The sequence below is a fragment of the Trachurus japonicus genome, chromosome 10 (assembly GCF_045865225.1).
Source record: "Trachurus japonicus isolate A0001 chromosome 10, Traja_1.0".
NCBI classification, from domain to species: domain Eukaryota; kingdom Metazoa; phylum Chordata; class Actinopteri; order Carangiformes; family Carangidae; genus Trachurus; species Trachurus japonicus.
The window spans coordinates 24,405,548-24,423,004 of record NC_140916.1 but is presented as its reverse complement, the minus strand read 5'-3'; the positions used below and the strand labels follow the sequence as shown (position 1 = coordinate 24,423,004).

The 17,457-nt window shown below is 46.8% G+C and overlaps 1 protein-coding gene across 6 annotated transcripts in view; it reads left to right on the top strand.

Annotated features, from left to right (window-relative positions):
- Positions 1-17,457, top strand: part of LOC146980107 (transcription factor COE1-like) — a 53,912-nt gene that overhangs the window by 27,551 nt on the left and 8,904 nt on the right. For all 6 annotated transcript variants that reach the window (XM_085788317.1, XM_085788318.1, XM_085788319.1 and 3 more), the window contains exons 7-11: positions 2,823-2,904; positions 3,325-3,466; positions 5,872-6,002; positions 7,608-7,734; positions 15,135-15,223. In XM_085788317.1, coding sequence (XP_085644443.1) covers positions 2,823-2,904; positions 3,325-3,466; positions 5,872-6,002; positions 7,608-7,734; positions 15,135-15,223 — 571 coding nt within the window. The remainder of the gene's footprint in view (positions 1-2,822; positions 2,905-3,324; positions 3,467-5,871; positions 6,003-7,607; positions 7,735-15,134; positions 15,224-17,457) is intronic.

Below are 17,457 nucleotides of genomic sequence, written 5' to 3'. Positions count from 1 at the left end.
TTAAATCCCTAAACCCCCAGGTAATATACTGACTCACAACCTATATGGTTATAATGTTGGATATATACACAGTATATTAACATGTTGCCATTAAGGCTGCATAAAAATCAGTCAGCAAGTCAACATAACAGTAAAAATGGTGAAATGTGAAGGATGAGCGGTTTAGATGCCTAACTAAAGGTAGTGGATTAAGAGTTGAAACAGCTCATCTGACAGGGACGTGGGGGTTTATCTGTCAAAAGAGATCAGATTTGCTTTCGTATTGATTAAAAAGTGAAGTAAACATGATGATAGAGAGCTGAACAGACCAAATGAGAGAATTAGATGCTATTGTCAGCTTCCTGTCCATATTTACCGGTCAGCTGTCAATCAGATTATCCATAAATCCTTATGGTAATCTCTTTGCTTTTGCATATCAACACGCGCTGCTCTTTATCCACCCTGCCCCCCCCACACCCACACCCACACCCACCCCCCCACCAAACACCCACACTCTGTTGAGCCATGTAAATGTGTGAAATGATTCCTGTCCCCCAGCTCCCGGGGAGATGAGATGGAGCACCAAGGAATCAACATGCTGCAGTTTTGTAATGTTTCCGTGCGGCTGACTCCAGACACCTTAAGTCATGTAAATAATGAATCAGATGATCCACGCATGCGGGGGGATCGAGGGGACTCGCTGACATATGGCACAGCGAATGAGGCATGCTGACTTTCTTTTCTTTCTTCGTCGTCTTATTTCTTTTCTTTCTTTTTTTGTCTCACTTTTCCTTCTCCACACTCTCCTCTTCCCGTCTCCCAACTCCCAATATTTAACCTTCTCATTTGGTCACCTCTGACTCAGGTGACCCCCAACTTTCCTCCTTCCATTTATCCATCATCCATCCATCATGAATACCTCAGAGGGAGAAGGAGAAGGACAGCTGGGGAAAGAGCAGAGTTGATGAATTAAACAGGAGGTGCAGCGAGGAAGGTGGGGTATGTTGGACAAGTGGATGTAGTCCACAGCTGTCTGCGAGGCTGCTCTTTGACCTCGACGAGATAAGAAAGTTGGGAGACCCTCAGCCTGTGGGGTCCAACAGCCACTGTTAGAAAAAAAAAAAGAAAAAGAAAAACCTCCATCTCTCCTCTTCATGAATTATTGAGATATTGGCCTACAGCTTCTAAAATATACAGGAGGGTGGTCTGTCTCTCCTTTCGGATTTCACATACTCTCTACCTCGTCCTTGTGTCTATCTATCACTCTCTCCTATCACTTTCTACCTCTTTCTCTCTCTCTCTGTCTCTCTGTTTTTTTTCCCTTTCCCACCCCTTCTCACTGAGATTTAGCGTCCTGCGCCCGCAAGATTGTAAATCAGAACACAAACAAAGCTGAAAGAAGAAAAAAAAAAGAAAGCACCAGAGAAAGACAGTTTGTTATTCAGATCATAAGAGGCTTTTTCTTCTCTAGTTGAAGAAGTGCGTCTACCACTAACCAGCTGTCATGCATTTAAAAGTTGTCAAGGATAAATTCACGAGTTCTTGTGTTACATCAGATGCTTGTAATGCGCACAGCAGTTGGCTGGCCCTTGAAATGAGACAGAACTCTGGTCTGTCCATTTATCTTCTTTTGCTCTCTTGTTTTTTTTTTTTTCCTTATGGATGAAGCAATTGTCCAAGGCACGCTGCTGCTTACTGTGTTTCTCTTGACATGTCTCTCTATGCGTGCGTGTGTGTGTGTCATGCGTTCGCTCGTGCATGATTATATCTAAGGCAGTTGGCTCCAAACGCGCTGCCCAGTGCAGAATCCTCGCCATAACAAATGAACACAGGGGAGAAAATAAGACATATGAAAGAAAAGCTGAGCAAAGGAGTGATTCTCTCTCTGGCTGGTGGAGATCTGTATTGTAAGCAGTTTCAGCTGTCAGCACTTCTTTGAGCTACCTCAAAGGGAGGAGGAGGAGGAGGAGGAGGAGGAGGCCGGGAAATGTTGTAGTTTTATTTTCCCCCTTTTGAGGGTTCCTGTTTATTCGTACACGGCGCTGTTTATTTTCGCGGCTCATTTGATATCGTTTTTTTTTTCTCTCACAGAGACAGACAATGCAGAGGGGAGAGTACAGAGATGTACAGTACTATAGTTTCAGTTAAAGAAGAAGTTGTCAGGCTACAGCCTTGGGGTGGGGCTAGGGAATAAATTGTCAGCCACCAGCCCCTCCCCACCTCCCCAACCTACACAACACACTCTCACACACACACACACACACACACACTCCCCCCTTTACTCCTCCTCCGACCCCACCCCCCGCCCCCCCTCCCTCATTAAGTATTGATGTGGGTAGCCATACTTGCCATCTCAGCCTATTAATAATGCATGGCAGGTGCTGTTGATGTGGTCTCTCACACTGAGATTGAGAGAGGCAGGAATGGCAACACTGTGCTGCATAGTAGCTACAGCACCGACTCCGTCACACCGCTCTGCAGCTGAGGTGGGGGTGGCGGTGGCGGTGTGTGTGTGTGTGTGTGTGTGTGGGGGGGGGGGGGGTTGCGTCTGCGTCTGCCCCGGTGAGTTTATGGCAAGCTGTGACAGCAGCCCAGAGATGGATATACAAGGTAGCATCTTACTCAATATCCCCCGAGCTGTTTTTACATTGATAACTGCCTTTGTCATAAAACAACTGATAGATGAGGGCGGGATGTCGTAGGAGCCCGCTCGTCTGCCACGGCTGTTTTATTTGTGTTTTACGCTTTATTAAAGTGGCTCACACTGTGTTTTCATTGACAAACAAATGTTTTCTCAGTCGCTCATCTGTTTCTCTCTCTTTTTTTTTTTCTTACGTGTGCAGGTTCTTCCTCAAGTTCTTCCTGAAGTGTAACCAGAACTGCCTGAAGAACGCAGGGAACCCTCGAGACATGAGGCGTTTTCAGGTGAGACGCCGCTGTCTGCGTGTCCACTGTGTGATAATTCTCCATTGAATTGTTAAGGGGGAAATGGCCACCCTTCCTGGGACTGCAGGGCGTCAAACGTGACAACAACATAACCTCCTTACCCCTTTATTATCCACCCAACAGAATTTAACAAAGTGTTATAACAAAGTTTCAAACTACCCAACAGTCGACTCTAGCATTGCTAGAGGCAACAGCAGCCATGTTACACACATCGACAACTTTTCTTTTTTTTTGTCAATGCATGAAAATAAATTAAACTTTAGCTCCAAAAAGAAAAAAAAGGTGACGCTTGTTTAAAGCAGCTATAATTGATAAGGTGACAGATGGGACACCTGTAGTGACGAACCCACATAGAATCTGTTTTGATCAGCTTTGCAATCCATCTCTCCCGTGTCTCAGGTGGTGGTGTCGACTACGGTGAGCGTGGAGGGTCACGTGCTGGCCGTGTCCGACAACATGTTTGTGCACAACAACTCCAAACACGGGCGCCGAGCTCGAAGGCTGGACCCGTCGGAAGGAACTCCATCCTACCTGGAACACGGTAATAAAAGCAGGAACAAAATACCCAGACTCTCTCCCCCCTTTCCTAGCTTTTCTTTGTCTACCTCACTTTCTTTCTGTCTGTTCAGCTCCCCCTCGTCTCCCCTCACCCCCTCTCCCCCCTTTTCTGTCTGGCTCTGCACTCAACCCTTCTCTGTCTCCACTCTATCCCTCTCAAACCTGCTCTCTTGCTTTCTTTCTTATCTCTCTCCTGCTTCCTCCTGGATTCTCACTTTCCTCTCTTGTAGGGTTTCTAACTCGCGCTTAGAGAGGAGAGAGTGGTAGCTAGTGAGTCTCTTGTCTCTCCCCTGTGACTTGCTCCCCTCAGGTCTCTGCCTCTGGGCCTTCTACTCTGCCTCGCATAAGCACTATGTGTCTTATGAGGTCTGTTCTGCTTAAAGCCAACACTGGCTTTATTTCCTCGGAGACCTGCTTTTATCCTCCAGCCCTCCATCACTCCCCATCCCTCCGGTTTTCAAACACACCCATGCACGCACACAAAAAAGCCCATGCACACACACCTACACACCCCCGCATGCACAGTCAGACCCAAACCTTTAATACTTCATAATGACATGTGCACATGATTTAGGAGCCCGCACTGATTCCCAAGTCCCTAATCCAGTTATTTTCTCATTTCGATTTCCCAGACATTGAATAAGAGAAACATATTTTTTTCTTTGAGGAAAGTCAACCTCAGGGATGATAATGACAAAAAAACTAAGAAGGGATTTACATGATGGCCTGCAGTAGATTGCATTAAGATTGAATGTTATGGTTAAGTCTTTCTAATGTCTATCCTCCAGAGGTAGGTGGACCACTTGTCCCTGCGACTGGTCTCACAGACGATTTAGAAAAGTTCACAAAGACAAGACATATTGGAGATGTCAGCGAGACTTGGATCTCACACAGAAAGAAGAGCACTCGCAGTATGCTAACAGATGTTCCCTGTGTCGGGGAGATTTGTTTGGGAATTTCCTCTTCTCTGATTTTCTATTCTCCTTATGATAGGGGGTTAGAAGGAGGAACGACAGGAGTGAAAGAACAAGAGGCGTGGGGTGGGGGGCGATGAGAGGAAGGGGTAAAAGTGAATGATCGTGTAGAGAAAAGAAATGAGAGGGAGGAAGAGAGAAGTTTCTTTTTGTTTTTTTCCCCCCTCTCTCTCTCCTTCTCTTTCTGGTGTGTGTTGAGTTTGTGTGCAGGATACACAACTTTGGGGGCCCATTTCAGGCGGTAATAGATGAGCAGTGCATAGAGTTGAACAGATGGCAGTGAGGAACACCCCAAAGTATAATCCTATCACATGGATTCACGTTCCACCATCTGGTTAATCCACACACACACACACACACATAAACACACACATCCACACATGCACATGGAGCGCACATAATATCAGCGGCTGTGAAAAAGAGGCATCTTAGGCCATGATTACGGCCACAGATTGCTGCTCAGTGAACGTTGATCTCTGCAGGCGTATCGGGGGGCTAAATATCATTCCAGCTTGTTGGGGAGGATCAACAGAACAGGGAGTCAGGCAAAGAGCAAAGGCTAGGCTGCGGGGAAAAAAGTCAGCCTAGTCTAAAGTGGATTATGCCGCTTTACAGAATTACAGCATGTCTGACAAGCTGCATATCTGTTAAGGAGAGGAGATTTAGCTTGTACAAACATGTATTTCCCCCATTGCTGTTCTTTTCTTCAATCACATCCAGTAATCTTCAAGTCCATAATACCAACAGATAAGGTCAAAAAGCACACTGAATACCAGTTATTGAAAATGTGGTCTGCTGTTGTTATTCCATGTACTTTGTCCGATAAGATACAAAGAATATGCTTTAAGAGAAAACACAGGGAGCTTACAAAACAAAACATATTGCAAATATATACAAGCAGGAGCTGATCCTGTGTGGCCCCGTCCTCAGCGGCCGAGCGCTGACGGAGCCGCGCAGTCAGATATGAAACAGACAACTGAGCAAGAGCTAAGTGTTTGCTTAATGAAGGCGGCGTATTCAGAGGGCAGAGCTACTGTTGGCTCTGCTCTGCTCCCCGGTCGCGTGGCCTTTGATCAGACACTCAGCACACCTGACATTTACACGCCCGCACGCTTTGCCACGTGTCATAAAACAAGCGCACTGCCGCTGCCCTCACACACAGGGCAGGGGTGATGTTTAATAACGGGGTGCGTATAATCACTCTGATTAGTATTCCTCGCTCGGCCCCGACCCTTGGGAGAGAGGAGAGAGGAGAGAGGTGATGTGTGTGTGTGTGTGTGTGTGTGTGTGTGTGTGTGTGTGTGTGTGTGTGAAGGAAGAAGAGGGGACTGTACATGGTGCCAATAGCAGAGACCTTTATGGGCTGTCATTAGGTCAGTTAACATCTAATCTATTTTGTCTGTGAATCCTGCAGCAACCCCCAGCATCAAAGCCATCAGCCCCAGTGAAGGCTGGACCACAGGGGGCGCTACAGTCATCATCATCGGGGACAACTTCTTTGACGGCCTGCAGGTCATCTTTGGAACCATGCTGGTCTGGAGCGAGGTCAGTCACCATCTGGTCACCTGAAAGAACATGTGCATATGTGTGCATCCTGATCATATTTTAAAATATTGAAGAGAGGCCTTCCACTAGGCTGTGAAGCAATGGTTTCCAACTGGCTTTTGGCTTTCAGCCACTTTGTAATAAAGAAATGTCCACATGCAGGAGCTGTGAGCAAACCAAAGAGCGGTTTCCCCCCTCCCAGATTAAAAACCTGGAAGTGTAGCTACAGTAATATATCACAAGAAAGGAGCAAAGAAATGATAAGTGCTCAAATGTTTAATCCAATGTGATTCAGCAACAACAATTTGTACATGTTTATCATTTCAAGTCAAGTAAAAATGCTAAACATTAGCTGGTTGCAGGCGCTCATCTGTAAGTTATTTTGCATCATTGTAAATTCAATCCATTTGAGATTTTGACCCTGTTCAGACAAAACAGGGAAGGTTGCCACCATAGCCTCTGGAAACTTGCAATAGGCATAATGTTTAACATTTTATAAACTAAAATTGTAATGAGGTAATTGAAATAATAATCCATAGATTAATTAGTAATGAAAGCAATAATTAATCGCAGCCGTATAAGCCCATGTGAGAAATATTTTACAACCTGAACAGCAGCCTGCTCTCTCATTTCTCTCTCTCTGGCAGCTCTTATTTCTACTCAGCCTCTCTTCCTGTCTTTTATTATGTTAGTATCTGCCTCCTTGGAGTATGTGCTCACCGTACAGTATGAATCTCTTTGTAAGGAGCATCTGCCACATGACTAAAATGTAAATGCAGTGGATGTGTGAAATTGAAGGTCAGTGAGCAGCACAGCTAAACAGCTTTCTCTTTAGTAAAGAAATAATTCTATAAAAAGCACCTATATTATCTCGCTGAGAGGTGAGTGGGGCCAGACAATGGTAGAATGAAAGCCTGGCTAAGTGAGCAATGAAAGGGACAGTTAGAGCGCCGCACACACATGCACATACACAAGGTACTGGCAGCAGCAGTGATAGCTTTTGAGCGCTGCTAGCTTTGAGTGCTAGTTCACTACGGCGTGCAGAAAACGAGCACTCATTGAGGTCTCATCTGTGTTTTGTCTTGTTACCGTTTTCCTTCAAAGACCCTTCAGCACGCACACACACACACACTCACTCGTACTGTATGTGGCGAGTGGTCTCATCAACCACACTAAGTGAGCCTGTTTAAGACACAGTGGTGCTTTAATGTGGCTAACGGCTGCTAGACAGCCTCAGCTGACAAACACAGAGACAGGGGCAGGGGAGACAAGCATATTATACGTTTACTTATACTGTGTAATAGACGTATGCAGGGGGAAGGTGTGTTTTATTCATAAACAGATAACTGCTTTTGAACCCTTCTTACAGAGTCCATGTCAGCACTGATAACCATTCTAAGCCTCACAGTGACATTGCCTCAGGCTACGAAGCCACCTGAGAGCTTCAGCGCTAACGCACCCTTTCCAGGCTGATTATACAAAGAAAGAAAAGTCAAAAGCTGCAGGGGGAAAGGTCTGAGGCGAGATGAGAATGGTCCCCAGAGCACATGTTTGGATGTGAAATTTCATTGCATTAATCTTTCTGCCCTCTTTACCTCTCTGTAGCTGATCACCCCCCATGCCATCCGTGTGCAGACTCCACCCAGGCACATCCCCGGGGTGGTGGAGGTCACGCTGTCCTACAAATCCAAACAGTTCTGCAAAGGCACACCTGGACGCTTCATCTACACAGGTACTACCTATGCTCTAATAATAATTAGACACTCATTTACAGTGTAATCTGAAGCTACAATGCAGCAAATCTGCCATCAGACAATAATCCAACTTCAGATGCACTGATACAGTTTTCCCCCTGGATTCCACAAACAATATATACCTTTAGGATAATTTGATTGAGTATAATCACATAAAGATCCTTTGCCCAGTGGCTTTGAAGTTTTATCGTGTCCGTATTTGCAATATCTGCTAAAACCTGGTGGAGTTAAAAAAGTGTCATTTTCTCAGCGCTGATTCTGGAGAAAGAAAATGTGCATGCTAAACAAGAACATGACTCAATAATTCAGAACAAAAAAAAGAAAAGCCCAATGATCAAAGGAGGAAAAGTGTTTGCTCTCTTTTATGAAGCAGGTGAAGGTCAGGGGGGAGGTTTAACCTTTTGATTAGTGGGATTATTGAGATTTAACCCTGTCAAAGACATGACTCAGAAAGGAAGAGGTCCGTTGCAGAGTGTGTGATTTTTTTTTTTGAGCGTGGTGGCATGAATAGCTCGGGTCGGGTGTTACATCAGACCGTATCGGTGCAGAGTTATAGCCATGCGGTGAAAAGAGCGGCAGAGAGAGTGAATGCGAAGCGGTGATTAACCAATGCGAGGCCACAGGTCCCAGGGGAGATTGTGAATCACATAAATCTGTCTGTAATCTCAACCACTGATAGACTTAGGCTGTAAGCCCCGGCTGGAATTGCCAACATTTGACAAAATCACAAATGAGAGAGAGCGTGTGCGTTGTGGCGGCGGCGGCGGCATGCATTTCTCTGAATCTCATGTGTGTCCTAATTACTGTGCGTGGACGAAACCCATGTCCATGCGTCATAATTATGACTCTGTGTTTGTGTACTTATGGAAACGGCTGCGATAGGCCGCCCTGCGGTTGTTTATACGTATGCGTAAATGTACTCCAAGCACACACACATGCACGTCGACGAGTAACTGCATTACTAAGACAGAGGGCAGATGGGTGGGCAGTCTTTGCCATGCCAGAGCTGTCCAACAGCCAGCACTCTGCCAGACTCACAGAGCTGTGTGTATTTAAGTGTGTGTAGGTGCGTGTATGTGTGCGCGCAGCCTTTAAATGTGCCAGACATGTGGGAACCGTATGCATAATCGCCCTATCTCTTCCCAGCCCTCCACTCTTTCACCTTGTCACATTCACTTATTCAAAACTTGCTCCTTTGAATGAATTCATCCCCTCTCCTCTCCTCTCTCTGTCTGCCTCTTGGCTTCTGTGGATGCACATAGAAGAATCTCAACAGGTGAGAGGTAGCAAGAGGTCATCCACTGGGAGCTGAACACACACTGTGCTGCTGCTTGCCAAGCGCTGGCACCTTCACAGTGACACAGTCAACCGTGTCGAGGCATAGATCCCAGTTTTACTCTTCACACACTTCACTTCAGCCACTGCTCTGTACCCTCAGTGGGTATTTGTACGTCTCCCAAAGCTCCTCCATCAGCCCATTTTTATCGTTTTACCTCATCCTGGCGAGGGGGGAAGCCTGCTCACATTTGGTGTCTTGAACGGAGCGGCAGAACGCTACGGGAGGATGAGCAGCAGAGCATTTGGACGGAAAAAGCAATTGATAAGAGTGGTGAGACAGAGAGGTAGATGAGAAAGAGGAGAGATGGGAAGGATGGGATGGAGGGATGGAGGATTACCATGGGCCATGTTGCCCTCCTGGGTCTGTTTGGCACCAGTTTGAGCCCAGTTGCCAGTGGGTACTAATCATGGAGGATTGGCAGCACGGCGTGGCAGCTGGCAGCTAGCACATACACACACATCAACACAGCCCCACGCTCACACACACACACACACATATATACTCCTATATTACATGTGCACACACACATGCGCACACTGAATTACATTGGGGACAGCTGGCATTGCTAATCAACTTCTGCTGAGGAGAGGAAAGCGAGCAGCTCACAGACCTAATTAAGTCAACACATACCCAATACTGCTGCTACTGCTACTTTGCAAACATACCCAACACACACACACACACACACACACACACACACACACACGCATAACCCATCTATAGGTTTTCACCTCTCTCCCTCCTCTGCCTGGTCATTGATACTCCATAACCAGCCGTTGTTGAATGGCGGGGGGAAAAAATCAGCTGTAGTTTAGGACAGAGGAGACGAGCAGGGGACTTTTGGTGCAGAGGAGATTCAGAGGAGCTATTACAGTAATGTGTCCTCTGCCGTCTCTGAGGACTCCTCTGCTATTAGACTTCAGAAAGCTCCAATTAGACTCATCAAAGGCAATTAAGCTCTCCACTGATAAGAATAAAAGAATGTTTTTTTTTCATTCTCTGCTCTTCTTCTGTCTTTTTTATCCCCTTATCCCCCTTCTGTTCCTCTCTCTGCCCTCTGCCTTACCCACCTCTGGGGCTGAGAGCTCTCCCTAATCTCTCTCTCTCTCTCTCTCACTCCCTCTCTCCCTCTCTCTCTCATTATCAGGTCATTGCCTGCCCCCCTCTCCCTCCCCTCCTGTACAAATGCATCTCCATGTTTGGTTGTGTATCACCTTTTTACTGGATTGCTGTCTTTGTAACATTCATCAAAGAAGCTCTCCCTTTTCTTTTCTCCATGCAATATAGAGTGATAATGCTCTCTGCCACTAGGACCCATGTGTGTTTGTGTGTGTGTGTGTGTGTGCGTGTGTGTGTATGACACGGGGATACTGGCCATAGATTGGGGGAGTTGATGAATCACCCTTGTCGTTCAAAAGGCAATCCCTCCCTCCTCAGTATGCAGCCTTGTCTGCTTAGTGCTTCCACTACAGCCTCTGCTGATATTAAAAGGCTCTGCTGGCTCACATTAAGGCCGGCACCGTGCACACCGACACGCATCCGCACACACGCACACACAAACGTTAGGGGTAGTTTTTCAGCGCTGAGTGCAGATTAGGTGTGTAGGAAACATCACTCAGTTGCGAGGAGGAGTGGGAACTGCAAGGGAAAAGACAAAAGTCAAGAACAGAATTTAAACCAGCCGGGATGCTGCTGACATCTCTCTCCGTCTCTCTCTCTCTCTATATACCTGCCTCTGAGCTCCAAATTAGTTTTAGGAGTGGAGGAAGTTACTGTCAGTTGTCTGTCATTGCATACACCACAGACACTGCAGTGAAACACGCTAAGCGCTGTACTGTAAGCATGAACATGCTCCGTAAAGTTCAGATTTATTTTAGCTCTAATTAAGTTGTTCCACATTGTGATGAAGTCAGCTTGTCACACACACACACACACATTGGGAAACATTGTTTTTGCCTGAACACTTTCAAATTTAGAAACATCCTTGAGGCTGATTTTGTTGATGTAATGATTTTGGTGCAATTTGTGTGATAATCAGCGAGAAAATCTGTCGCCTGCCTGGATACATATAAAGTTAGCATAGATTTACATACATATTCCACACTCTTGTGCACATGTGGTACACCTACACTCACGCATGAGCACATTCGCACGCAATAGTAGGCACACATGCAGCATGTAGTCATCTGGTAATAAAAGTGGGGTGCAGCCGAGAGCTGGTCAATTACTTGTCTTGCTCCTATTTGTGAATGCTGTCTTTTATTGAGCTTGGGTGGAGGCCTGCTGTTGATTAAAACGGCTGGTCTCCAGCTGGAGACAGGGCCAGCTGAGATAGCTGCACATTCACATTTACTGCACACAGTCTTAACTGCGAGGAAATTCACACCTCTATTTGAGATTGAGATTAATTTTCTGCACCATGTGGCTTGTCTTCCCTCTTTAGCATGCTCCCTTCTTATTACAGGAGCATCTGCTCCATGATGATGATGTAAATGGATTTTGAATGTAGATGATTTTATACCCTGCTGAAATGAGCGTCGTTCACCAGGGGGAAAGGTTTCTTATGTTTTCTTATATCTTAATTCAAGCGTACACTTTTCATCCGGATTTTTTTTAGAGTTTGCATTCTCCCAGTGAGAATCCGTGCTGTCAGGTATTGTTAACTGTCAACATGCACTTTTTGCAACAGATAATTAGAGCGTAGATTGTTGTAGCATCCACACCTCCATTGATTTGTAGAATCTCTTAGTGCCCCCCCTCATCCTCCTCCTCCTCCTCCTCCATCCTCTCCTTCTTCTCCACCTCCCTCAGCCTCAGCCTCTCCCTTGCTTTAGGAGCAAAAAGCTCTACTCATCTGTTTTCTGTGTATGAATTTCCAGCCGTGCATTAGTCTCCCTGACATGTTCAAGCGATGCTTTATTTAGCTTGTCGGATTCTGCAAATAAACGCAATCTTGGGGTTTATGGAAAAATGGATAAAAATTAAATTGTAAGGTATTGATCTGGATTGTGAGTACTCAGTGGGGGTGTTGTGCGTGTGTGTGTGTGTGTGTGTGCAGTGGTGGTGATGAGGGGGGCAGCTCTCATCTGTGTGAAGGGGTGGGGGCAGGGTGGGGTGGTGGTGGTGGTGGGGGGGGGGGTGAAGCCGTAATTCAGGGCTATTGAACCCCCTGCCACTGGCGGCATCGATCGCCAGGCAGCGCTTATGAGATCACACCTGAGCACTGGAGACTGCAGAGGGGAGGGGGAAAGGGGGGTGAGGGGGGGAGGGGGGGGTGAGGTGGAGAGAGAGAGAGAAAGAGGGGAGGACGAAGGAGTAGAGAGGGAGAAAGAGAGAGAAACAGAAGGTTGTGATATGATCAGCTCCTTACCCACTGTCTGAGGGCCTGTTAAGGTGTTAACATCAAGCCTCAGAGCCAATTACCTAACCCTGCAAGTACTACACACACACACACACACACACACACACACACACACACACACACACACAGTGTTGTGACACAGGAGGAGAGGGAGACAGGGTTACTGGACACTTGCTGTATAGTTTCCCCTCCTCCTCCTCCTCCTCCTCCCTTGTGTTTCCAGGACGACTCCTCCACTGACCTCTCAATTATGCCTCACCCCCCTCACCTCCTACTCTTTGCCCCCCCCCAAACATCCACCCCCTTTTACTCCTCCCCTGAAGCTCGTACCTCCAGCCACCCCTCCACCCTCGCCTCCTCTCCTCTCCTCCTCCTCCTGCTACCCCCTCACCCCTTCGTACACACTCCCCCTGCGGCTCTGTGGGTTATTATAGTGAAATATGAAGCGGTGTGGATTCTAGGCTTCATGAAATTTCCATGAGCATTGATCTGATCTGATGTGGGTGATTGCTAGGTGAATCCCTCCAGTCCAGGGCTGTTGCTCATCTATTCATTTATTTATGGCAGTTATGTTTTACTGGCTTTGATTTGCTCTTCTGGAGAGCGACAGCTAAGGATTATAAATATACCTGTATGGGAGAGTGTGCTTTGAATCCCGGAGTGTACCTGCACACCACTCCTCTTTCTAGGCAGGGGAGTTTTTCTCTCTTCCTCCAGCACTAATTCTTGTTGTGAGATGTGAGATATTGAGCATGGGTATAAGAGCATAAGATGCCAAGATAATCCCCAAAGAGATGCAGCCAGGTAGTTAGTGGTGTACGCTGTCCCCCACATACTCCTCCCCGGCTTTATGGTCCTTGAAAATGAGCTGAGACAATATCACTTCCTCTCTCAATTACCAAAATTGTCTCCTTATTTGTAATAGGGGGTATCTCTGTATGTCTTGGGGTTTTTATGCTATTGTTCACTCGAGGCTCATTTGGCACATTGTGGAGAACTGATAAAAAATTCATCATAAAAACAAAAGCCTTTGAGACGAAAGAGAGGATGTTGTCGGAACAATCCCCTCTTCAAACTGCAGGCCTAATCCAGGGCAAATCCTCCTTAAGGCTTTAGAGAGATCAGAGAATAGGGAAGTAATGTCAAATATTTGTCCTCAGAAATAATTCATACTTTATTTGTTGCATGTGATCATCTCATTGTTTTGGCTTATTTTATCAGTGGACCAGCTGGCCTGTAATGTGTGTCATTCTTCAGAAGTTGAGCCTGCCTCTGGCATCCCTGCTTCTACTTTTTCCCCTCTGTGCCGTCTTTTCTTCCCGCTTTTCACCTTTCCTTTCTTTCACTCTTATGGATTACCGGGACGGCCCGCTGGGAGAGCTGTCCAAATACCTTTGTGTTGCCAAAACAGAGCATCATAGGCTCCTGCTCTTTTGCTCTCCTTTCGGTTTGTGTGTTTGAGTAAGTGGCTCAGGAGGCGCCATGGTGAAGTCACTAGAGGTCCAGCAGGACAGCTTGTACTCATAGCCTCTAGGGGCCTTTTTTCTGAGGGCCGCCTAGTCAGCCTGGCTGCTCAGATGTGAGGCGAGCAGGGCATCAGCCCTCAGGAAACGTCCAAGCTGCGACCCACAGGGGAAACAGACGGACAGCACAGACTCATACAGGCGATCCTCATGCATAATGGCTCCTTGTCTTTCACTTTTTTTTCTTTTTTTTTAACACACATCCAAGTACAAATACACACATGCCAAAGCCACATACTCTCTACAGGAGCAGCATCTTATAGGCTGTCGTCCAGAAAAGTAGTCAAGGCTGCTCTCCATGTATGTTATGTGCTTTGACTCCCCAGGCATCCCACAAAGACACGGGGGGGGTGGGTGGGTGCAAAAGACAGCAGAGAGAGAGAGAGAGAGTACATTAGGAATGAATTATGTGGAGAGAGCACTTATCCAACAATCCTCCTCTGAAGTGTTTGTACTATAAGCCTCAGATCTTCATTGTATTTATTCTAATGTTTAAATATTCATGGTAAATCTTCTCATATTCAATTACCGTAGCACGACCACAGCATGCTGAGAGAGTGCTTTCTCCCTGCTGCCTCAATGATCTGACTCTGTTTGTGTGTGTGTGGTTGTGTGTGTGTGTGTGTGTGTGCGCGCGTGAGTGCATGCAACTATCCCTATGTATGCGTGTGTGTGTGTGTGTGTGTGTGTGTGTGTTTAGCTTGTTCCCCGGAGCGATCAAGCCTTTGTTATATTGGAACCAGGCTCTGTAATTGCTTATATTAGTCGCTGATCAACGCAAGACCACAGGACACACACACACACACACACACACACACATTCACTCACACAAATACACATTCACTCCTGATTCCTGACAGTCTTTTTATTAACCACCAAAGCAGGCGACAGAGAGAGATTCATTACATCACAGGCAAACAAAGACACACACCAGACTTAATAGAGAACACCCACATTTTCAGCGTGTTTAGTCTAATGTTGAAATATTCATGTACAAACCGAGCTTAATTCAGTCCTCTCTGCCGTCACTCCATTCTCCTGCTTCTTCCTTCACTTGCTCTTGAACAGTAGGTGTTTTTTCATTATTAAGAATCAAGAATCAAGCATTAAACTTTTTTTTTTCCTCCCTCTCTCTCTCTTCTTGTTTGTGCTTAGCGCTCAACGAGCCAACTATAGACTACGGCTTCCAGAGGTTACAGAAGGTCATCCCCAGACACCCCGGAGACCAAGAGAGATTACCCAAGGTACCGTGCTTCTCCTCCTCCTCTCATGTGTCAGCGCTCCATGCCGGTTGCCACATGCAATTATTTTATTTTATAGGAATTTGTCTTGGTAACAGTGTAGGTGCATAGACGTATTGACAACTTCTAGAGTTTCATAGCACATATGGTTATACATGGCACAAGGTCAGCGTGACCTCACATACAGAGGGGCGATTGTGTGTTACTGACAGTGGGCTATACAGGACACACTGCGAAGCGTGCGCGTAAACATTTTATCATATGTTCATGGTCATTTTCTGCTCAAACAAACACTTTATTTGCGCAGCGACACACACAAACAAGTCTATTCATCCTTCCACTGAGTGTAAGGTCATTTAGACTGGCAAAGTGGGAGAGAGGAAAGGGATAGATGGAGGGAGGAAAAGAGGGAAAGAGAGAGAGGAAAGGAGGTTGAGGGGAGAGAGGAAGAGAGAGGCAGAAGCAGGTTAGGTGATCCATCATAGCTGTCCAGTCTTACCTCCTGCTGGGTCAGTGGATCGAAGTCAACCCCGGGTGGACTTTATTACTTCCAGCACACACACACACACACACATACACAAGCCAGCTTTGGCGCACTCACACACACACACACACACACACACACACACATAGAAATGCACATATACGCTTCTCCGCGAATGTGCGTGCACACACATACGCACACAGCGGAGGGAAGTCACCGTGAGGCAGAGATGGAGAGCCCAGGTAGATGCAGAAGGAAGATAGAGAAATCACTTGTCCTCTCGGTGTGTCATGTCTAGTGGATACAAGACTTGTCCTGGTGAGTTCTGGTCTTTAGCCTATCAACCCCCTGTATCTCTTTAAATATCTTCGTATCCATCCATCTCTTCTCTCCTCCTCTTCCTCCCTCGCTCTGTGGTGTCTCTTTCTCTTCTAAATGAACAGTGGTAGCTGGCAGGCCCGGTTGTTCATTTCAGCTGTATTGATTTGTGCCTTTATTGAGGTAATAACAGTTTGTTGACCACACTTCTCTCAACTGTTGGCCTCAATCATTACAGAGAGGGGCACAAACTGGCAACTTCTTGAGCAACAAATGTCTATTCAGGCCTACCGTAGAAGAAAACCTCATTGTAGCTGCTCCTCAGTCAGTTTTTTAATGGAGATTAAATTGATTGGGAAAATAACGCATTCTGCTCTAGTTGCACCTTTTGCAAGGGGATTTTTAATGAACCCTCACACCCATACACACTAAACAGGAAGCAGGATATCAGGCCGTGCCTGCTCTATCTCTGTATGTTGTGGTAATGATCCAGTGTCCAGCTGAAAACAGCTCCCATACTGTGTTGTGGCTGATGGTCAGGCAGTCGTAGTGAGGAGGCACAGCCAGACTGGAGGGTGTTTAGCTAAGGCTGTAGTGTAGCTGGGGGTCTGGGGCCGGCTAATGAGCGACCGCCCTGCCAGACGAGGCCAGGCTCTGCTCTGGATCAGGTTCCCCTTCCTGTTGACGTCTCTGTGGGCCTGACTTTACGGGAAGAGACCCTGCGCCCAGGAAATGGTCTCCCCTTACAGCATCAGAGCTAGGGAGGCAGCACGCCACTAACCACATTTATCTGTTTATCAGAACGACTCTGGAGCGCTGCCTAATCGTGTTTAGCTACTGGACAGATCCCTTTGCTAACGAGAGACTGATAGGTACAGACAGGGCACAGAACCACGAGAGAGTGATTAATAGAGAGAGAGGGGGGGAAAGGGAAGAAGAAGGAGACGAGAGAAAGTAGTTTGGAGGCGCAGGTGAAGAGGGAAGAGATTACAAGAGGAGATGCACAGACGGCGAGGAGCACAGGTCCTGAGCAGAATGAACTGAAGAGCTATGAGAGTCATGGCTACTCAGAGGCAAAAAAAAAAAATTTAGATGAGGTGATGTGTCCTCCCTGAACACCGTTACACTCCAGCTGTGGATCTGTTTGTGTCCTAATGCCTCACACTTCCCTCATTTCCCCCTCCTCCCCCTCCTCCCCTTCTCTCCCTCCCCTCATCCATCCATCCATCTATCTAGCAATCCCTGGGAGGCACAGGGTGTCGAGGAAAAGCAGAGAGAAGGAAGCGAGGAGCGGAGCATACATACTAAAGAACCACTTACCTACCTAGGGCCTCTACATCTCTCAATCACCTCGAGCAGGCCTCCTCTCTGGTCTCCCCTCTTTCCGTCTCCCCCCCTCCTCCCCCCACCCTCTTACCTCCCTCTCTGCTTCCCC